Here is an 18,849-nt window from a genome sequence, read left to right on the forward strand (position 1 = left end):
ACTATTTTGGGGTACATGCGACTTTTTGATCACTTTTTATTCTATATTTTGGGAGGGGTGGTGACCAAAGAAAAGTGATTCTGGCATTGTTTTTCGTTTATTTATTTTTTGCAGTGGTCACCATGCGGGAAAAATAACATACTTTTATAGTTTGGGTCGCTACGAACGCGGTGATACCAAATATGTGTACTGTTTAACGTTTTAATTTTTTTCCTATAATAAAAGACTTCTAGGTAAAAAAAAAAAAAAACAACTTATTTTTACACTTTTGTAAAACATTATTATTGTTTTTTTTACTCTTTACACTTTTTTTTTTACCAGCAGCACTGATCGCTGCTAAAATACATTACACTACCTAGGTAGTGTAATGTATTCCAACTGTCAGTGTGACATCACAGTCACTTTGACAGTAAGTCTATGAGGACCAGCCAGAGGCTTCCATACATAGCAGAACCGGAGGCCGTTGTCTGGCCTCTGGGTGCCATCGGCAACAGCCACAATTGCATGGGGGCTGCCGATGTGCTACAAACCCCCTAAATGCGGCGATCACAATCAATTGCCGCATTTAAGGGGTTAATTTCCTAAATCAGCAGCGATGAGCCATTGAATGTTAGCGGTCATGGACAGCTGACCTCCCGATGCACATGGACAGTGTGCATTGGGAACGACACAGTGACTTAGGCTTCCTGTCAGTGACTATCAGGAGGCTTGTCCTGATAGGCTTCCGTACATGGCAGACACGGAGGCCATTGTTTGGCCTCCGATCGCCATGTTAACCATCGGCAAACCCCACGTTTCATTGGGAGGTCTGCCGATGTGCTAGAAACCCCTAAAATGCGGAGATTGCAATCGATCGCCGCATTTAAGGGGTTAATTGCCGAAATCAGCAGCAACGAGCCTCTAATCGGCAACAGTGGCGTGTCCGCTGGCCTCCCGGTTTCTGGTGCACACTGTCACCGACAGTGTACACCGGGAACCTCACGTTCTCGTTTGCTAAGACAATGGCCACGTACAGGACGACGTACAGTTGCGTTGTGGTGCACCTAGGGGTTAAAGGAACCGGTCACATTGAAATTGCTGTCCAATTTGTGGGTGAGCAGCATGTTATAGAGCGCGTGTGTGTGCGTGTGCGTATTTTTTTTTTTTTATGGGAAAAAGAGTACATCCAGCAGGCGGTCCTACTCTGGAATCAAGAGTTATTTCGGTATGCACACTCCTACGGGAAAGGCTGTCATTCAAAGAGTAGGACCGCCCACTGGGCTCAAACCCAGGATGAGCAGGGATTTAACCCCTTTCACTGCTAAAGACTTATAACATCATGGCTTTATACACTTGCCATTATTAGAATATAAGGGTTAAAGCTTAAATTATATCATATTAACCCGTTCATACAATCTGTAGATTCACGTCCTATTCGCATATACCCCGTGCTGATAGGACGTGAATTTGCAGACCTCTGCTTCTGCCGGCATAGTGCTGGGGAGATCGCTCTGACGCAGGCGGTGTCCATGTCCGTGGCTCCCCAGCAACCTGTTCTCGGACAGCCGAACAGATTGGTTTGGCTACAGAGAATATGATCACCGATATTAACTGCTTCCTGACCGCCCACAGTAAATTCATGTCGGCGCTTGCTGTGCTCTGTGCAGCGCCAACGTGAATTCACGGTGGGTGTTAAAAGTGCAATCGGGGTGTTCAGAGTAGTGCTGACACCCGGATCGCGATGTTAACCCCTGCCTCTGGTCCTAGAGACATGATCGGGACCTGATTGGTTCAAGTCCCGATCATGTGATCGCAGGGAAAGTTTGTTGCTACCAAACTTTCAAGGACCGATTGCGGGTGCTGCCGGTTACATGACATCCAGCTGGTCCTCATAGGTTTCCTGTCAGTGTGACTCTCAGCATCCATCAGTGCTGCAGGTCTTCAAATAAAATTTTAAAAAAATAAAAAATGTTTTATAAAAGTTTAAAAACAAGTTCTAAGTTACAAATATAAAAAATGCACGGTGAACGCCGCAAAAAATAATTAAACAATGCTAGCATCACTATTTTTTTGGTCATCACTCCTCCCAAAATACAGAATAAAAAGTTGCATGTACCCCAAAATACCATTAAAAACTACAACCCGTCCCGCAAAAAAAGCCCTTACACAGCTTTTTTGACTGAAAAATAAAAAAATTATTGCTCTCAGAATATGGGGACACAAAAAATTATTTTATAGAAAAGTGATTTTATTGCGCAAACGCCACAAAACATTAAAAAAACCTATATACATAAAGTAAAAATGTCATTTATAGCGCAAAGTGATTACTGTAAAAAAGTCAAAATGTGTTTTTTTTTTGTCACTTTGCTTGCCAAAAAAAAGTGATAGAAAAAAAAACAAAAAACAACACATGTACCCTAAAATGGTACCAATGAAAACGACAGATTGTAACGTAACAAATAAGCCCTCGCACAGCTCCAGAGGAAAAAAAACGTAAAAAAATTCTGCCGCTCAGAATAAAGCGGATAAGATTGTGCACCATTTATCAGTGAGACACCGGCCACACATCTATGAATTATTTATTTACCCCCTTATTATGCCCTGATGTACTCTGCCCAGCTGACATATGCCCCCACATTATAAACTGAAATACCAGAAAAACGCCAAACAGAGCTATTACCAAGCAAAATCTACGCTCCAAAAGCCAAATGGCGCTCCTTCCCTTCTGAGCTCTGCCATAGGTCCAAGCAGCAGTGTATTACCACATATGGGGTATTGCCATAATCATGAGAAATAGCTTTACAAGTTTTGGGGTGCTGTTTATTCTTTATTCCTTGTAAAAATATATTTTTATATTTTTTCAGAAGAAAAAAAAGTCGATTTTCATTTTCACAGACATATTCCAATAAATATAGCAAAAGACCTGTCGGGTCAAGATGAACTATACCCCTAGATAAATTCCTTGAGAGGTGTAGTTTCCAAAACCACTTTTGGGGAGATTCCACGGTTTTGGTACCACAAGACCTCTTCAAACCAGACATGGTGCCTAAAATATATTCTAAAAAAAAGGAGACCCCAAAATACTCTAGGTGCTCCTTTGTTTGAGGCCGGGGCTTCAGTCCACTATCACACTAGAGCCACATGTGTGATATTTCTAAAAACTGCAGAATTTGGGCAATAAATATGGAGTTGCATTTCTCTGGTAAAACTTTGTGTTACAAATGTTACAAAATGTATTACAAATGAATTTTGGGAAAAAAAATGACAATTTGTAAATTTCACCTCTACTCTGCTTTAATTCCTGTGAAACACCTAAAGGGTTAATAAACGTTCTGAATGCTGTTTTGAATACTTTGAGGGGTGCAGTTTTTAAAATGGTGTGATTCATTGGGTCTATGTAGTACATAAGGCCCTCAAAGCCACTTCAGAACTGAACTGGTCCTTGACAAAATAGCCTTTTGAAATTTTTGGGGAAAATGTGAGAAATTGCTGCTAAAGTTCTAAGCCTTGTATCATCCTAGAAAAATAAAATGTTCAAAAAAACAATGCAAATATAAAGAGACATATGGGGATGTTAATTAGCAACAATTGTGTGTGTGGTATTACTGTTTTACAAGTAGATTACATTCAAAATTAGAAAAATTATAATGTTTGCAAATTTTCTTAAAATTGGTGTTTTTCCACAAATAAGCTATGAATTTGACCACATTTTTCCACTAACAAAGTACAATATGTCACAAGAAAACAATCTCTGAATCGCTTGGATAGGCAAAAGCATTCCAGAGTTATTAACACATAAAATGACGTCAGATTTGAAAAAATGGGGCTGCTCATTGAAGAATCGATGACCCTTGGTCCTGAAAGGGTTAAAGGCTACGTACAACTTGGGGGGAAAAAATACGTTATAAATAAAAATCTGTGCGATTAGTGCAACTCTTTTTATTAAAAATAGTTTTTACTTTTTAAGAGAGCTGCTTTGTATCCTGTATACAGAGTAGCTGTATCTTGGAGACCTGAATCTGTCAGATCTGACTGGTTCAGTGACAGCAGGTCCTGCGTGTCAGTCGAGCGGTTATCGATCAAATCTAAGTTTATAACACATAACCCCTCTTATTAATGAGAATGGAAATGTTCTCTCTGATCCGAACATATGGAGGCCTTGATTTCCCCACTAAAGGGGCCAGACGATGAGCAGTTACACATCTGGTCACACTCTTCACCTAGTCAGGCAATTTGTTGTCTCTGAAGTACCTGGTACACATCCATCACAGATTTTTGGTCTCGTCAGTTCTGGTGATTGTGTGAGGATATGTACATGTAGACCAGGGGTCTCAAACTCTGCCAGGTAAGTGGGCCACATATAGAAAAAAATTTGAAGTTGACGGGCCGCATTACTTTCAAATTTGATAAAATACAAAATTGTTAGTTATTTGAACTGCTATAAAAATACTACATTACTATAATAATACCGCTAGGTTTAACCCTAACGGAAATTTGCAAGAGTTCTCAACGTGCTTATTTCAACAATCCAGTTTTCGAGTTTGTGTCGCTAAATGCAGTCCGGCAGCGTTTGGCATAGACACAAATGTCAAAATTAGGCTGCCCCTTTTTATATCCTGCCACAGTGCCCTCTGTAGATGCTGCCACACACCCCTTGTAGGTAGTGCCACAGACGCCCCCAGTAGATAGCTCCCTCCTTGATTGGAATCCCCAGCCAGAGCGTTGCCGATGCTTTGACCAGAGATTACTCTGCTGGAGGAGCCCCTAATGTCACTGTTCATACAGTGACATCATGGTATCCTCCTGGACCGGAATGTGATGTCAGGGGCAACCCCAGAGCCGGTGTCCCAGAGCAGAGCACTAGTATAGGCTCTGCTCCGGAACTCTGGGGAAGCAACGGACATCAGTGTCCATAGCAAAGCCGCTTCTAGCACCCTGCCTGGGATTCCACCTCTGCTCCTGACATTACTGTTCATATATGGACAGAGATGTCAGGGGCAACCCCAGAGCTGGAATCTCAGGCAGAGTGCTACTAGCGCTCCTACTGGGACTCCAGCTTTGCTCCTGACATCACTGTCCAGCTCTGGGGAAGCCCTAGACATCGCTATCCATATGTGGACAGCAATGTCAGGGGATTCCACAGAGTACCGAAGCAGAGCCTATGCTAGGGCTCTGCCCGAGACTCCGTTCTGGGGAAGACCCTGACAAAAACTGTCCATATATGGACAGTGATGTCAGGGATTTCCACAAAACCCGGAGCAGAGCCTATGCTAGCGCTTCTGCCCGGGACTCAGGCTCGGGGAAAGACCCAAACATTGAGTGTCCATTCATGGACAGCGATGTCAGGGAATTCCACTGAGTCCCGGAACAGAGCCTATACTAGCACTCTGCCCGGGACTCCGCTCTGAAGACCTTGACAAAACGGTCCATATATGTACAGCGATGTCAGGGATTTCACAGGGGGACCGGAGTAGAGCGGATACCAGCAGCACAATGTCGTGCGGGCCGCAAATGACAGCCTCAGGGGCCGCGTGCTTGAGACCCGTGATGTAGATAGACATAAATGTATACAGCATGTTCAATGTGACCAGTTCCTTTTAATTACAACTTTGGCATCTTCCCATGAATTGTAATTGAAAAATATATTTCTAAATAAATCTTTATTTCAGGGAGAGGGGTGTACCCATTTATGCAGCGTGCAGTATATAGACATACACCTTACATAAGCTGCTAGACAGGATCTCATTTGCTGTATGGAGCAGCGATTAAGCTGCTGTGCAAACCTGTTTTACTGCAAAGCAAAGACTACATTATAGAGGAAGGATAACTTCACTTATATTATATTTATTGCAAGCCATACAAGATTCATCTCTGCCCTCCATGCCCACAGTAACACAGGACAAAAATATCTGCAAGATTTATGTGGATTTTAATAGAAAACTTTTGTACAGAGAACAATTTGAGGCAAAACACAAGATTCAGCCAAAGCAAATTTATAAATTTTACAAAACAAAGTTTGTTAACAAGTATAAATACAGAATGAATTATATTATACGATGAGAATTGTGGCGCACACATGATATTGATCTAATACCATATGATCCAGTGCAAGGTATTCAATATAGATGGAGATGCTAGTGTACTTGCCATGGGGCATTAGAGAATGTCACCTCATATCACAACAATTAACTTCCAGTAATCTTTTTTTTCTTATAAATAATTTTATTTTAAAGCCACGTGGAAATGTTTAGGGAGGGAAGAAGGGCTGTTGGCTCGGTATCTGAGTCAGAGACCCACTATACCTTGCAAAGATACAGAGGCTTATACTTGGTATTTTTAAATGCTGTAAAAGCTACAAACTCTGCAACAGTTTCAATCTCTCGTTTGTTAATTATTTTTTTTAATTGCAAAGGAAAGGCAGAGTAGTTGCCCATTGCAACCCGACTACTTTTTTTCAAAGGGCCTCATGGAAAAAAAACAAAAAAAAAAAACACACCAATCTGATTGGTTACCATAGATAACTACTCCACCTCTCCTTTGGATCAGTTTTGATAAATCTTCCCCAATGCGCACTAACAGAGAGGTGACAGGTCCTCTTAACAGGGGCTGAGACAAAATACCTATCATCAAGACTTCGGGAGCGCCCACAATTCAGCCCCGTGCACTGTACTGAAGAACAAGACTTCCCACACACTGCCCCATCAAGTCATCTGAATCATGGTGCATATTGGAGGAGATCCACTAAGGCAGGTTTCCTTCACATTGCAACACCCACCTGGCTGCCGCATGCAACGCACAAGCTCTGGTTTGGAAAGATGCAGAATAGGAGCTCTTCCTACTTACTAGGTTACATTTTTATGGTCATCTTATAGATGCCGCTGATGTAAACATAGGAAAATTTCTCCTACACTGAACCTAAAGTTCTGCTCCTTATTTGCAACAGACTACAAGATGCTACTCTCAGCATGTGCGTTTAAAAGAAAAAGCTAAAGTTTGTTGCTTAGAAGCGATACTTTTATAAAAGGCAGGTGGTAATTATACGAGAGTTAAGCGTATGGCTAACAAAAAATAGTATTACAGGTACACTTTAATAGATTTCAAAAATAATTTAACCAAATAGTTTAAGTTAAAAGTGAATCCATCAGTATATGTATAAGTGTACATTAATAAAAAAAAAAAAAAAAAAGACTCGAATGGATGGAGGGAGGGACAGACAACTGCTCATTTTGGCAGAATATTCATTGGAGCCTCTTTAATAGGACATCAGGACCAGCACTACACATCAGACTTTGCCCAACAAGGACAAAGCAACAGATCAGCTACAGAAGCATTGGAGACGTCCAATGGTGCCAAAACAATGACAAAACCAACTTTGTTCGGAGTTATACTGAACATGAAACTCAAGACATTTTACTAAATGGCTGGGGTTCCGGACTTATCAAATCTTATGGTGTGTATCAATGACATGTCAAAAGTTATCCAGAAGAGTCACTTAAAAGTTCTTTGTAAATGTTTAAAAAAAAAAAGAAAAAGGGGAGGTTGTTCTCGTCCATATTGGCTCTGACTTAAACGTGGCGGTTTCCAGATCAATAATGAATTCTCACCAGCAGAGAAACTTCTAGGGAAGGACGTTACTATAGAATAAAAATAAAATCCTGACTGCAGGAAGGACTTTACATAGTACACATCAGCATCTCATGTGGAAGCTGTAGGGAAAGTTTTTTAACCCCTTCATGACCAACTAAATTTTTTTCTGTTTCTACCGCTCTGTCTTTCAGCAGCCATAACTTTATTTATTTTTTATGGATGTGGCCATATGAGGCCTTGTTTTATGCGGGAATAAATCGTATTACCATGTGAATATAGGAAAAAGCGATTCTCTGCATAGTTTCTTGTTTATTTTTTATCCCATTCACGTTTCACGCTAAATAACCTGAAGAATTAATCTAACAGGTTATTACGGTAGTTTAGATACCTAATGTATAGGTTTTGTTTTATTTAATGTAGGGGTAATAAAATATATTTTATGCAAAATGACTTTTTATGGGTCTTTTTTTTATATTTAGGGTTTTGTTTTGTTTTTTAAATCCCATTAAGGGATAACTTTACTTATGTATTAGCATACTCCTGTATGCCAATACATTAAACTGTGTACCTGTCCTTCATAGGTCCCCAGGGATGACTGCAGAGGGATTCCCTGCTCTTTGATCAAGTCACCGGGTTTCCAGTGACGCGATCAAAGACGGAAATTCCCTTTGATCATGCTGAAGTCAAGGACCGCAGCGATCAAAGGGTTAAACAGCTGTAGTCCGAATGTTTTCCGACCCCAGCTGTGTTCAGCAGGCTGCTCTAAGATCAGGAGCTGTTCGTTGCAGCTCCTGCTTAGAGGATACCGAGTGCTCATCAGCCTCTTCTACAGCGACGCCAAAAGACGTCGCTGTAGACGAAGCACCTGCACCGCCTGAAATCAAAAGTCTGTGGGTGGTTGTTAAGGGGTTAAAAAAGGTCCAACTGACAAATTTTTGGTGTAAAGTTTACAACTTTTCTCGTCGCTTGCCAAATCTAAAAGGTGATGAAAAAAAATCATGGTCTCGGACGAGACAGATTAGGAAACATTAAAGTAAACTAAGTGACAAATGCCAGTCTCAGCAAATGTGGACTGATGAGTCTTCCCAATATAAATCACTCTTCTGCCCCATTAACTTTTTACCCAGAACAAAGTATTTGTTAGTTTCATAAACAAGTATATATTACAGCAGAGGTAAAATCCATGTAACACTACCTCTCGTTAGCTCTTGAACACAACGGCTTCTCTTCTAAAATTAGAAAAAAATAAACAATTTCAGAAATATTGGGGGAGGAGGGGGGCAGTTGTCCTGGTACCTGGCAGACTGACTGTAGTATACATTCTTGATAGCAATATCAGTTTTGACCCAGTAAATAACAGACGGACATCTGATTATTGCTTATTGGCATTTACTTACATATTTCTTAAACTAGAGCGTTCAATCCACATCATGTTGAACTTTGTCCACTATACTTCGTAACTATGCAACAGGAACTGTATGATTGTGATAGTCTGAAGCAATAACTAACAAATATAACAATAAATAATAATAAACAATACACAACTGCCTTGCAAATTAAATTACTACATTTTCTTAAGGGGCTGTTCACATCTGGCAGAAATTACCTAAAACAATAGTGCTGCATGCTGCGCTATAGTTTCTGGTAAAATCGACAGACACCCTGATGGAAGCCATTAAAGTCAACGGGTTCCTGGAGCAACAGAACAGCTGCGTCTGGCATACCCTTGTTCTGCTCCTCTGAATGCCCCAATGCAGATGTGAACAGCCCCTAAAATCTTGAACTGTACAGATCTACACACATCATGCCAATTTTTGTAACATAAGACAAAGCAAAAAAATAGAAAAACAGTGAAGCAAAACTCAATAGCACCCTAAACGGCATGTTCTAGCCACGACGCGAGAAGCGAATTTACAAGCTAGTCCACAAAGTTAGTTTCACAACAGCAATTCGTACTTTGTTGGCAGGATAATGCAAAGTGTCAAGTGCACAAAAATATAAAAATATACATCTGAGTTCTATTATTTGAAATGTCAGTCGAATAAATAACTGTGCCTGTTATTAGGATAGGTGGAATGTAGTGCTTCAAAAATTGATTACACTATAAAAAGGCAGAAAAAAATCTTGTCGGTCAAAAAGTAAAATAAAAAAACAATACTAGAAACTAAAGCTCCTTATATTCCTTTAGATTAACTACAATCAATGGGTATTTTCAAGTGCAATGGAGAATGCAAGAGTAAAGCTATTCTGCTTATGGCTGAAATATAATGGGGCAGATTTATCAAAACAAGAGCAAAAACAGTCCTCATTTCCCATCGCAACCAGTTACAGGACCACTTTCATTTTCCAGGGCAGTTGAAGAGGTTGTCTGACCCCATTAATTATTCTCCAAACCCTGTACATAGCTATAAAACAAAAGTATTAATATTCTCCTTACCAATCCCCTGCCGACGCTTCCCTGGTCCCCCCGCTTGTCGTAGTGTCGTCCCCCCCCCCATCTTCAGCAATGACACGTCGACACAAAATGTGACCACTGCAGGCAACAATGACCTCAGCGGGTCAACAGGTCACCAATATAGCCAATAATTGGCTGCAGTGCTCACATGTTGCGTCGACACGTCATTGCTCAAGTCGGAAGAACAGAGATTGGCGGGTGACTAGACGCGTTGGCATGGGAGCATTATTACTTTTATGCCATGCAGGCTGTATGGAATATATTTTACGGGGTCGAACAACCCCTTTAAGAGATTAAAGCGGAGCGGTGATTAGTTGCTATGGGCAACATGGCCAGTTTTGGTAAATGAGGCCCAATGTAATAAGCTGACAAAGCTGTCTACACGGCCGCCCAGGGCTCTTCATTACATTTTAGCTTCCCAGAGATCCCCAAGAGGCACGGAGGACTGCATTTCTACATGTGACTTGCTAAGAGAACTGAACTAGGGATCACATAATGTGATTCTGCATTAACCATAAACTAAACCGGACTATATATTGTCACAGGACACGATCTGTAGATATTTACACATTACTCAACATTGCAATGTAACAGTTTGAAGTTTAGGTCCACTTTTCATGAACCTAAGGTTGTATATTTGGAAATTAAACATACAGCAATTCCCAAATATACCTATATTATTAGAATAGCTGCCTTAGACAAAACCAAATTCTGCACTGTTCCCCATGAGCCAAAAACTATATGCATCAGCCTTTATTCTACCTATGGCCCAGCAGACAGACGGACGTAAGTCTGCCTTTCCTGCTCATAAAAGGGATTTCAAAAATAGTAGATGTACCTTGCATGTATTCCAGAGAGCTACATTATAATCAAACTCCTATATACAAGCATAGTTTACCTACATATTGAAAACAAAGAATTGCTGCATTCATGAAAACTAAGTCTGAGAACTTTTTTGATGCTGCATGAGGATTTTGCCTTTTTTTCTGCAGTTAAATAAACAGGATTATTTATTTAAAAAAAAACATAACACTGAATTGTGACAGTCATTTACCACTCTACAGGTGTAAAAATGTAACTTTTGGGAGTCCTTGTATATGGATAAGGAGAATACTTGATGTAAATTAATTTTAAACCTCTACAACCTGCGGAATCCTAATTTATAGTATGCGTTTTTTCCAGTCGCAATCAATGAGTCACATTTCTTCCAGTGCAGTGCTGACATTTGGAGATCCGGTCTCCAAGAAAGTGTCACGGCTCTCCACACAGTCCTTCAGTGACATCATGAATAGAGTTAGTCATCAGTTTGAAATTCAAGAAGGTTCCTAGCAGTGAAAGACTTGGCTAGCTGCATGGATCACACATCAGAGGTTCAGTTTCTTGAGCTGTTCATAGGTTATAAAGAACTGTAGAAGAGGATTAAGGACTCATAGCAGGTAGGCGAGTGGTGGACAGTATTAGCTATATATCAAACGACTCGGCTATATAAACAATTTTCATATACAGTGGTGCTTGAAAGTTTGTGAACCCTTCAGAATTTTCTAGATTTCTGCATAAATGTAACCTAAAACTACATCAGTTTCACACAAGTCCTAAAAGTAGATAAATGGAACTAAATCAAGCAAATGAGTCAAAAAGATTAGAATTAGATCATTTTCCTCAATGTCCATAAGTGGAAAAGTATGTGAACCTTTAGGATTAGCAAATAATTTGAAGATGAAATTAGAGTCCTGTTTTCAATCAATGGGATGAGAATCAGGTGTGAGTGGGCGACCTGTTCGATTTAAAGAACAGGGATCATCAAGTCTGATCTTCTCAATAAAAGTTTGTGAAAGGGTATCATGGCACGAACAAAGGAGATTTGAGGACCTCCAAAGAAGATTTGTTTATGCTCAACAGGCTGGAAAAGGTTACAAAACCACCTCTAAAAGTTTGGACTCCACCAATTCAGTCAGACAGAAGGTGTACAAATTGAGGAAATCCAAGACCATCATTACCCTCCCCAGGAGTGGTCGACCAACAAAGATCACCCCAAGACCAAGGTGTATAATAATCCAGGAGGTCACAAAGGAACCCCAGGTAACCTCTAAGCAACTAAAGTCACTTCTCACATTAGCTAATGTTAATGAGACCACCATCAGGAGGAGGAAACTGAACAATGGCAGGATTGTGAGGAGAAAGCCGTGGCTCTCCAAAAAGAACATTGCTGCTCATCTGCAGTTTGCTAAAGATCACCTGGACAGGTCAGAAGGTTATTGGAACAAAGTTTTGTGAACAGATGGGACCAAAAAAGAGCTTTTTGGTTTAAATGAGAAGCGTTATGTTTGGTATAGTCTAGGGAATGCAGTGTTTTCCTTTCTCCTTGAACAATAATACCAAACACAAATATTCCAAAATAGTATTTGTTAAATAGTCTTTATTATGGTCTGTTCACATCAGCGTTGGCTTTCCGTTAAGGGGTTCCGTCTGAGGTTTCCGTCGTGGATCCCCTCAACGGAAAGTCAAACGGAAACCGCTTTCGTTTACATCACCATTGATATCAATGGTGACGGAAACATTGCTAATGGTTTGAGTTTGTCACCATTCCGGCAGGTTTCCTGTCGACTGCGCTATTGATTCCATCAAAAACCTGCCGGAATGGTGACAAATGGAAACAATTAGCAATGTTTCCGTCACCATTGATATCAATGGTGATGTAAACGGAAGCGGTTTCCGTTTGACTTTCCGTTGAGGGGTTCCACAACAAACTTCTGACGGAACCCCTCAACGGAAACCAACGCTGATGTGCACAGGCCCTTTGTATAAATTTGTAGGGGGGGGGGTTTGTTTTGCCCTAAATTTTAGACTAAGAAATAAAACTGTATTAACCCCTTAATGACCAGCCTATTTTAAACCTTAATGACCAAGCCATTTTTTAAGTTTTTCCATCGTCGCATTCCAAGAGCTATATCCTTTTTATTTTTGCGTTGACATAGCTGTATAAGGTCTTGTTTTTTGCGGGACAAGTTGTATTTTTTAATAGCACCATTTTGGGGGACATATTTATTGATTAACTTTTATTTGGGGGGGGGGGGGAAATAGAAAAAAACCTGAAATTTCGCCTCTTTTTCGCATCTTCAATCTACGCCGTTTACCGTGTGATATAAATAACACAATAACTTTATTCAGCGGGTTGTTACGATTGCAACTATACCAAATTTGTATAGTTTTTGTATGTTTTACTACTTTTACACAGTAAAACCGCAATTTTTTCAAAATTATTTGTTTTTGTGTCTCCAGATTTGAAGAGCCGTAACGTTTTTATTTTTTCGCCGATGCGGTTGTATGAGGGCTTTTTTTTTTGCGGGAAGACTTGTAGTTTTTATTGGTACCATTTGAGTAGACGCGACTGTATCACATTTTTTTAAAGTCAGTATTCACAGAAAACAGCAATTTTTCCATTGTTTTTTATTACATTTTTTACGGCGTTCACCGTGCGGGTTAAATAATGTAATAGATTTATAGTCGGGGTCGTTACGGACGCGGCGATACCAAATATGTGTAACTTTAACTTTATTTTGTTTTTTTAATAGTAAAGCATTTTGTAAGGTGAAAAGCTGGGTTTTATTTTTTTTTCACTTTTTTTTTAAATTAACTTTATTAAAAACTTTTTTTTACTAGTCCCACTAGGGGACTATAATATGCGATTCTGCGATCGCATTTATAATACACTGCAATACTTTTGTATTGCAGTGTATTACTGCCTGTCCGTTTAACAGGGACAGGCATCTGCTAGGTCATGCCTGCAGCATGATCTAGCAGGCATTCACTCCAGGCAGACCTGGGGGCCTTTATTAGACCCCCGGCTGCCATTGGAGACACAGACACTCGGCGATCGTATCGCCGGGTGTCGGTGGGAGAGAGAGGGAGCTCCCTCACTCTCTCCAAAACCACTCAGATGCGGTGCTCGCTATTGTGCACCGCATCTGCGGGGTTAAACGGGTGAGATCGATACTAATTTCGATCTCACCTAGCAGAGCAGGGGCGCTCCCAGCCCTCAGCTGCCTCTAGCAGCTGTGAGCAGGGAGATTTGACAGCTCCCTGCTCTGTTTACTTATTCCGATGCCGCGACGTAAAAAGTCTATGGCATCGGAATAAGGCCCGTTAGTGACCGACGTAGAAACACGATGGGCCGGTCACTAACGGGTTAAAACACCTGAGAAATTTTATTTACCGTATTTTTTGGACTATAAGACGCACACAGAAAATAGGAAAAAAAAATTAGTCATGTTTTACTATTTTTACAAAGAAAAAAGTATTTGTTAAAAAAATAATTTGTTTTGTTTCACCACATTCTGAGAGCCATAACTTTTTTTTATATTTTTTCATCGATTGAGCGGTGTGAGGGCTTATTTTCTGCGGACCGAGTTGTAGTTTTTATTGGTACATACGATTTTTTTGATCACTTTGAGCGCGAAGGTGACCAAAATAACCGGATTATTTTTTTTACGCCGTTCACCGTGCGAGTTAAATAATTTTCACGGACGCAGGGATACCAATTTGTTTTTTACATTGTGCTTGGGGAAAATCAAGAAAAAGTTTGGTATTAATGTTCAAGACCTTTCTTTGGTATGGTCTATGGTAATATTGGTCTTGGGTTTTTTGTTTTTTTTTGCAATGTGCTCGGGAGAGCTATCTATCTAAAACACCGCATTCCAGCATAAAAAACACGGTGTTGGTTGTATCATGGTTTGGGCCTGTTTTGCGGAATCTGGGCCAGGACGGTTCGCCATCATTGATGGAACCAGGGCCGCACCATCCATGAGGTGCCTCAAGCCTTGCAGCCTGCAGCCTCTGAGGGGGCAGCGGCGCCACTGAAACCAGCCTCCACCCCCTGATCCTGCACTCTAAATTGTACCTGCATCTATAGGATGCAGATACAGTTACGTGCACAAGTGCTGAATGGCGGGGCACGCTCTGTGCCCCGCCATTCAGCGCCTTCCAATGACATGAGCGGCGCAATAAGGTCATCGTGCCACTTGCGTCGTTCAGACGAGAGCAGGCCTGCATTGCAAGAGGACGGCACAGGAACAGGTTAAGGAGAGGATGTAAAGTTTTTTTTTTCTGTTAAAAGTGTGAGGGACTATATGTGGAGCACCATCTACAGGGGGCTATATATGGGAAAACTGCAGAAACGGGCTGTGGCCGGGAAAAGTTATCATAGAGGTCTGGACCTGATTGCGAAGAGAGAAAACGAAAAACTAGAATTTAAGACATCACCTGTGAGTCACTTAATGTAAAAGTTTATTCTGCCTCTAATCAGCACTGTAGTCACCGTATGATCTGCAGCGAGATAATGGGTGGTAGGATTATTTTTTTGTGTGAGGCTGCTAGTGGCATAGAGCAGCCAGGAGGAGGTCCATCAAGATCCAGGGGGGCGCTATTTCAATTTTCGCCTCGGGCAGCAGAAAAATGGAAGTAACAAAGAATTCTGAAATATACCAGCAAATTCTAAAAGGAAGAGGTCAGGACATCCATCCGTGTGCTGAATCTCAAAAGAACGTGGTTCATGCAGGGAGACAACACCCTAAACACACAGGTTGTTCAACGAAAGAATTTTTTAAGAAGAGTAGAGAGTTTTAGACTGTCCAAGCGAGATTATGCTTCCTCTGCTGTAACTACCACAGACAGAGTAACGAAGTACAGAGATTGTGAATAGACATCCCGTGGAATGTCTATTCACTGTCTAAACACTTCAGTATTGTTAATGCGTTAGTATAAGACAGCACATAAGGATCTAGCAGTATCCCTATGCGCTGACTAAATGAATGGAGAGGAGTGCATGACGCTGATTGGTCAGCATCATACACTCCTCTGTACATCGCCCACTTGGTCTAAAGTAAAAACACGCCCACTTTGGCATTAAGCAACTCATTAGCATAAATCTAAAATCGCTAATAAAGTGGTGAAAACAGATCGTTATTTTAAATAAAAAGCATTCTCCTTATGTAGGAGATAGGGCACTTATAATGTGGTGACAGAGCCTCTTTAACCCCTTCCCTCTTTAGCCACTTTTGACCTTCCTGACAGAGCCTCATTTTTCAAATCTGACATGTGTCACTTTATGTGGTAATAACTCCGGAATGCTTTCACCTATCCAAGCGATTCTGAGATTGTTTTCTCGTGACACATTGGACTTTATGTTACTGGCAAAATTTGCTCGATATGTTCAGTATTTAATTGTGAAAAACACCAAAATTTAGCGAAAAATTGCAAAAATTAGCATTTTTCTCAATTTAAATGTATCTGCTTGTAAGACAGGCAGTTATAATACACAAAATTGTTGCTAATTAACATCCCCCATATGTCTACTTTAGATTGGCATCGTTTTTTGAACATCCTTTTATTTTTCTATGACCTCACAAGGCTTAGAACTTTAGCAGCAATTTCTCACATTTTCAAGAAAATTTCAAAAGGCTATTTTTACAGGGGCCAGTTCAGTTGTGAAGTGGTTTTGAGGGCCTTATATATTAGAAACCCCAAAAAAGTCACCCCATTTTAAAAACTTCACCCCTCAAAGTATTCAAAACAGCATTTAGAAAATGTCTTAACCCTTTAAACATTTCACAGGAATTAAAGCAAAGTAGAGGTGAAATTTACAAATTTCATATTTTTCTGCAGAAATACATTTTTAATACAATTTTTTTTATAACACAGAAGGTTTTACCAGAGAAATGCAACTCAATATTTGTTGCCCAGTTTTTGCAGTTTTAGGAAATATCCCACATGTGGCCGTAGCGTGCTACTGGACTGAAACACCGGCCTCAGAAGCAAAGGAGCACCTAGTGGATTTTGGGGCCTTATTTTTGTTAGAATATATTTTAGGCACCATGTCAGGTTTGAAGGGCTCTTGCGGTGCCAAAACAGTCAAAATCCCCCAAAAGTGACCCCATCTGGGAAACTAGACACCTCAAGGAAATTATCTAGGGGTGTAGTGAGCATTTTCACCGCACAGGTTTTTTACAGAAATTATTGGAAGTAGGCCGTGAAAATTAAAATCAACATTTCTTCAAAGAAAATGTAGGTTTAGCGATTTTTTTTCTCATTTCCACAAGGACTAAAGGAGAAAAAGCACCGCAAAATTTGTAAAGCAATTTCTCCCGAGTAAAACAATACCTCACATGTGGTAATAAACGGTTGTTTGGAGACACGGCGTGGCTGAGAAGGGAAAGAGCGCCATTTGGCTTTTGGAGTTCACATTTAGCAGGAATGGTTTGCGGAGGCCATGTCACATTTACAAAGCCCCTGAGGGGACAAAACAGTGAAAACCCCAAACAAGTGACCCCATTTTGGAAACTATACCCCTTGAGGAAATTATCTAGGGGTATAGTGAGCATTTTGACCCCACAGGTTTTTTGCAGAAATTTTTGCAAGTAGGCTGTGAAAATGAAAATCTACATTTTTTCAAATAAAATGTAGGTTTAGCTAATTTTTTTTCATTTCCACAAGGACTAAAGGAGAAAAATCACCATAAAATTTGTAAAGAAATTTCTCCCGAGTAAAACAGTACCCCACATGTGGTAATAAACGGCTGTTTGGACACACGGCGAGGCTGAGAAGGGAAAGAGCGCCATTTGGCTTTTGGAACTCAAATTTAGCAGGAATGGTTTGCGGAGGCCATGTTACATTTACAAAGCCCCTGAGGGGACAAAACAGTGGAAACCCCCCACAAGTGACCCCATTTTGGAAACAACACCCATTGAGGAAATTATCTAGGGGTATAGTGAGCGATTTGACACCACAGTTTTTTTGCAGAAATTATTGGAAGTAGGCCCTGAAAATAATAATCTACATTTTTTCAAAGAAAATGTAGGTTTAGCTAATTTTTTCTCATTTCCAGAAGGACTAAAGGAGAAAAAGCACCACAAAATTTGTAAAGCAATTTCTCCCGAGTAAAACAATACCCCACATGTGGTAATAAACGGCTGTTTGGACACACGGCAGGGCTTAGAAGGGAAAGAGCACTATTTGACTTTTTGAGATCACATTTAGCAGGAATGATTTGCGGAGGCCAGGTCACATTTGCAAAGCCCCTGAGGGGACAAAACAATGAAAACGCCCAAAAAGGGACTCCATTTAGGAAACTACACCTCTTGAAGAATGCATCTAGGGGTGTAGTGAGCATTTTGACCCCACAGATGTTTCATAGAATTTATTAGAATTAGGCAGTGAAAATAAAAACAGTCCTTTTTCTTCAATAAGACGTAGCTTTAGCGCAAATTTTTTTCATTTTCTCAACAAATAAAGGAAAAAAAGAACCCAACATTTGTAAAGCTATTTCTCCCGAGTACGGCAATACCCCATATGTGGTCATAAACTGCTGTTTGGGCAAACGGCAGGGCTCAGAAGGGAAGGACCGCCATTTGGAGTGCAGATGTTGCTGGATTGGTTTCTGGGCACCTGTGGGCCCAAAACAGTGGAAACCCCCCAGAAGTGACCCCATTTTGTAAACTACACCCCTCAATGCATTTACCAAGGGGTGTAGTAAGCATTTTAACCCTGCAGGTGTTCTGTAGAAATTAGTGTGCGCTCAATGTTGCAGAGTGAAAATGGGATTTTTTTCCATAGATATGCCAATATGTGGTGCCCGGCTTGTGCCACCATAACAAGACAGCTCTCTAATTATTATGCGGTGTTTCCCGGTTTTAGAAACACCCTACATGTGGCCCTAATCTTTTGTCTGGACATATGACAGGGCTCAGAAGTGAAGAGTACCATGCGGAGTGGAGGCCTAATTTGGCGATTTACAAAGTATTGGTTCACAACTGCAGAGGCTCAGATGTGAAATA

At 40.6% G+C, this 18,849-nt stretch overlaps 1 protein-coding gene across 1 annotated transcript in view; it reads right to left on the minus strand.

Moving 5' to 3' along the window:
* Window positions 1-5,887: 5,887 nt before the first annotated feature.
* Window positions 5,888-18,849, minus strand: part of SLC25A30 (solute carrier family 25 member 30) — a 51,713-nt gene continuing 38,751 nt past the window's right edge. Inside the window, exon 10 of the mRNA XM_075852266.1 lies at window positions 5,888-11,427. Within this exon, the coding sequence (XP_075708381.1) occupies window positions 11,386-11,427 (42 nt within the window). The 3' untranslated portion in view covers window positions 5,888-11,385. The remainder of the gene's footprint in view (window positions 11,428-18,849) is intronic.

Source organism: Rhinoderma darwinii, chromosome 2 (assembly GCF_050947455.1).
Source record: "Rhinoderma darwinii isolate aRhiDar2 chromosome 2, aRhiDar2.hap1, whole genome shotgun sequence".
Taxonomy (NCBI): Eukaryota; Metazoa; Chordata; class Amphibia; order Anura; family Rhinodermatidae; genus Rhinoderma; species Rhinoderma darwinii.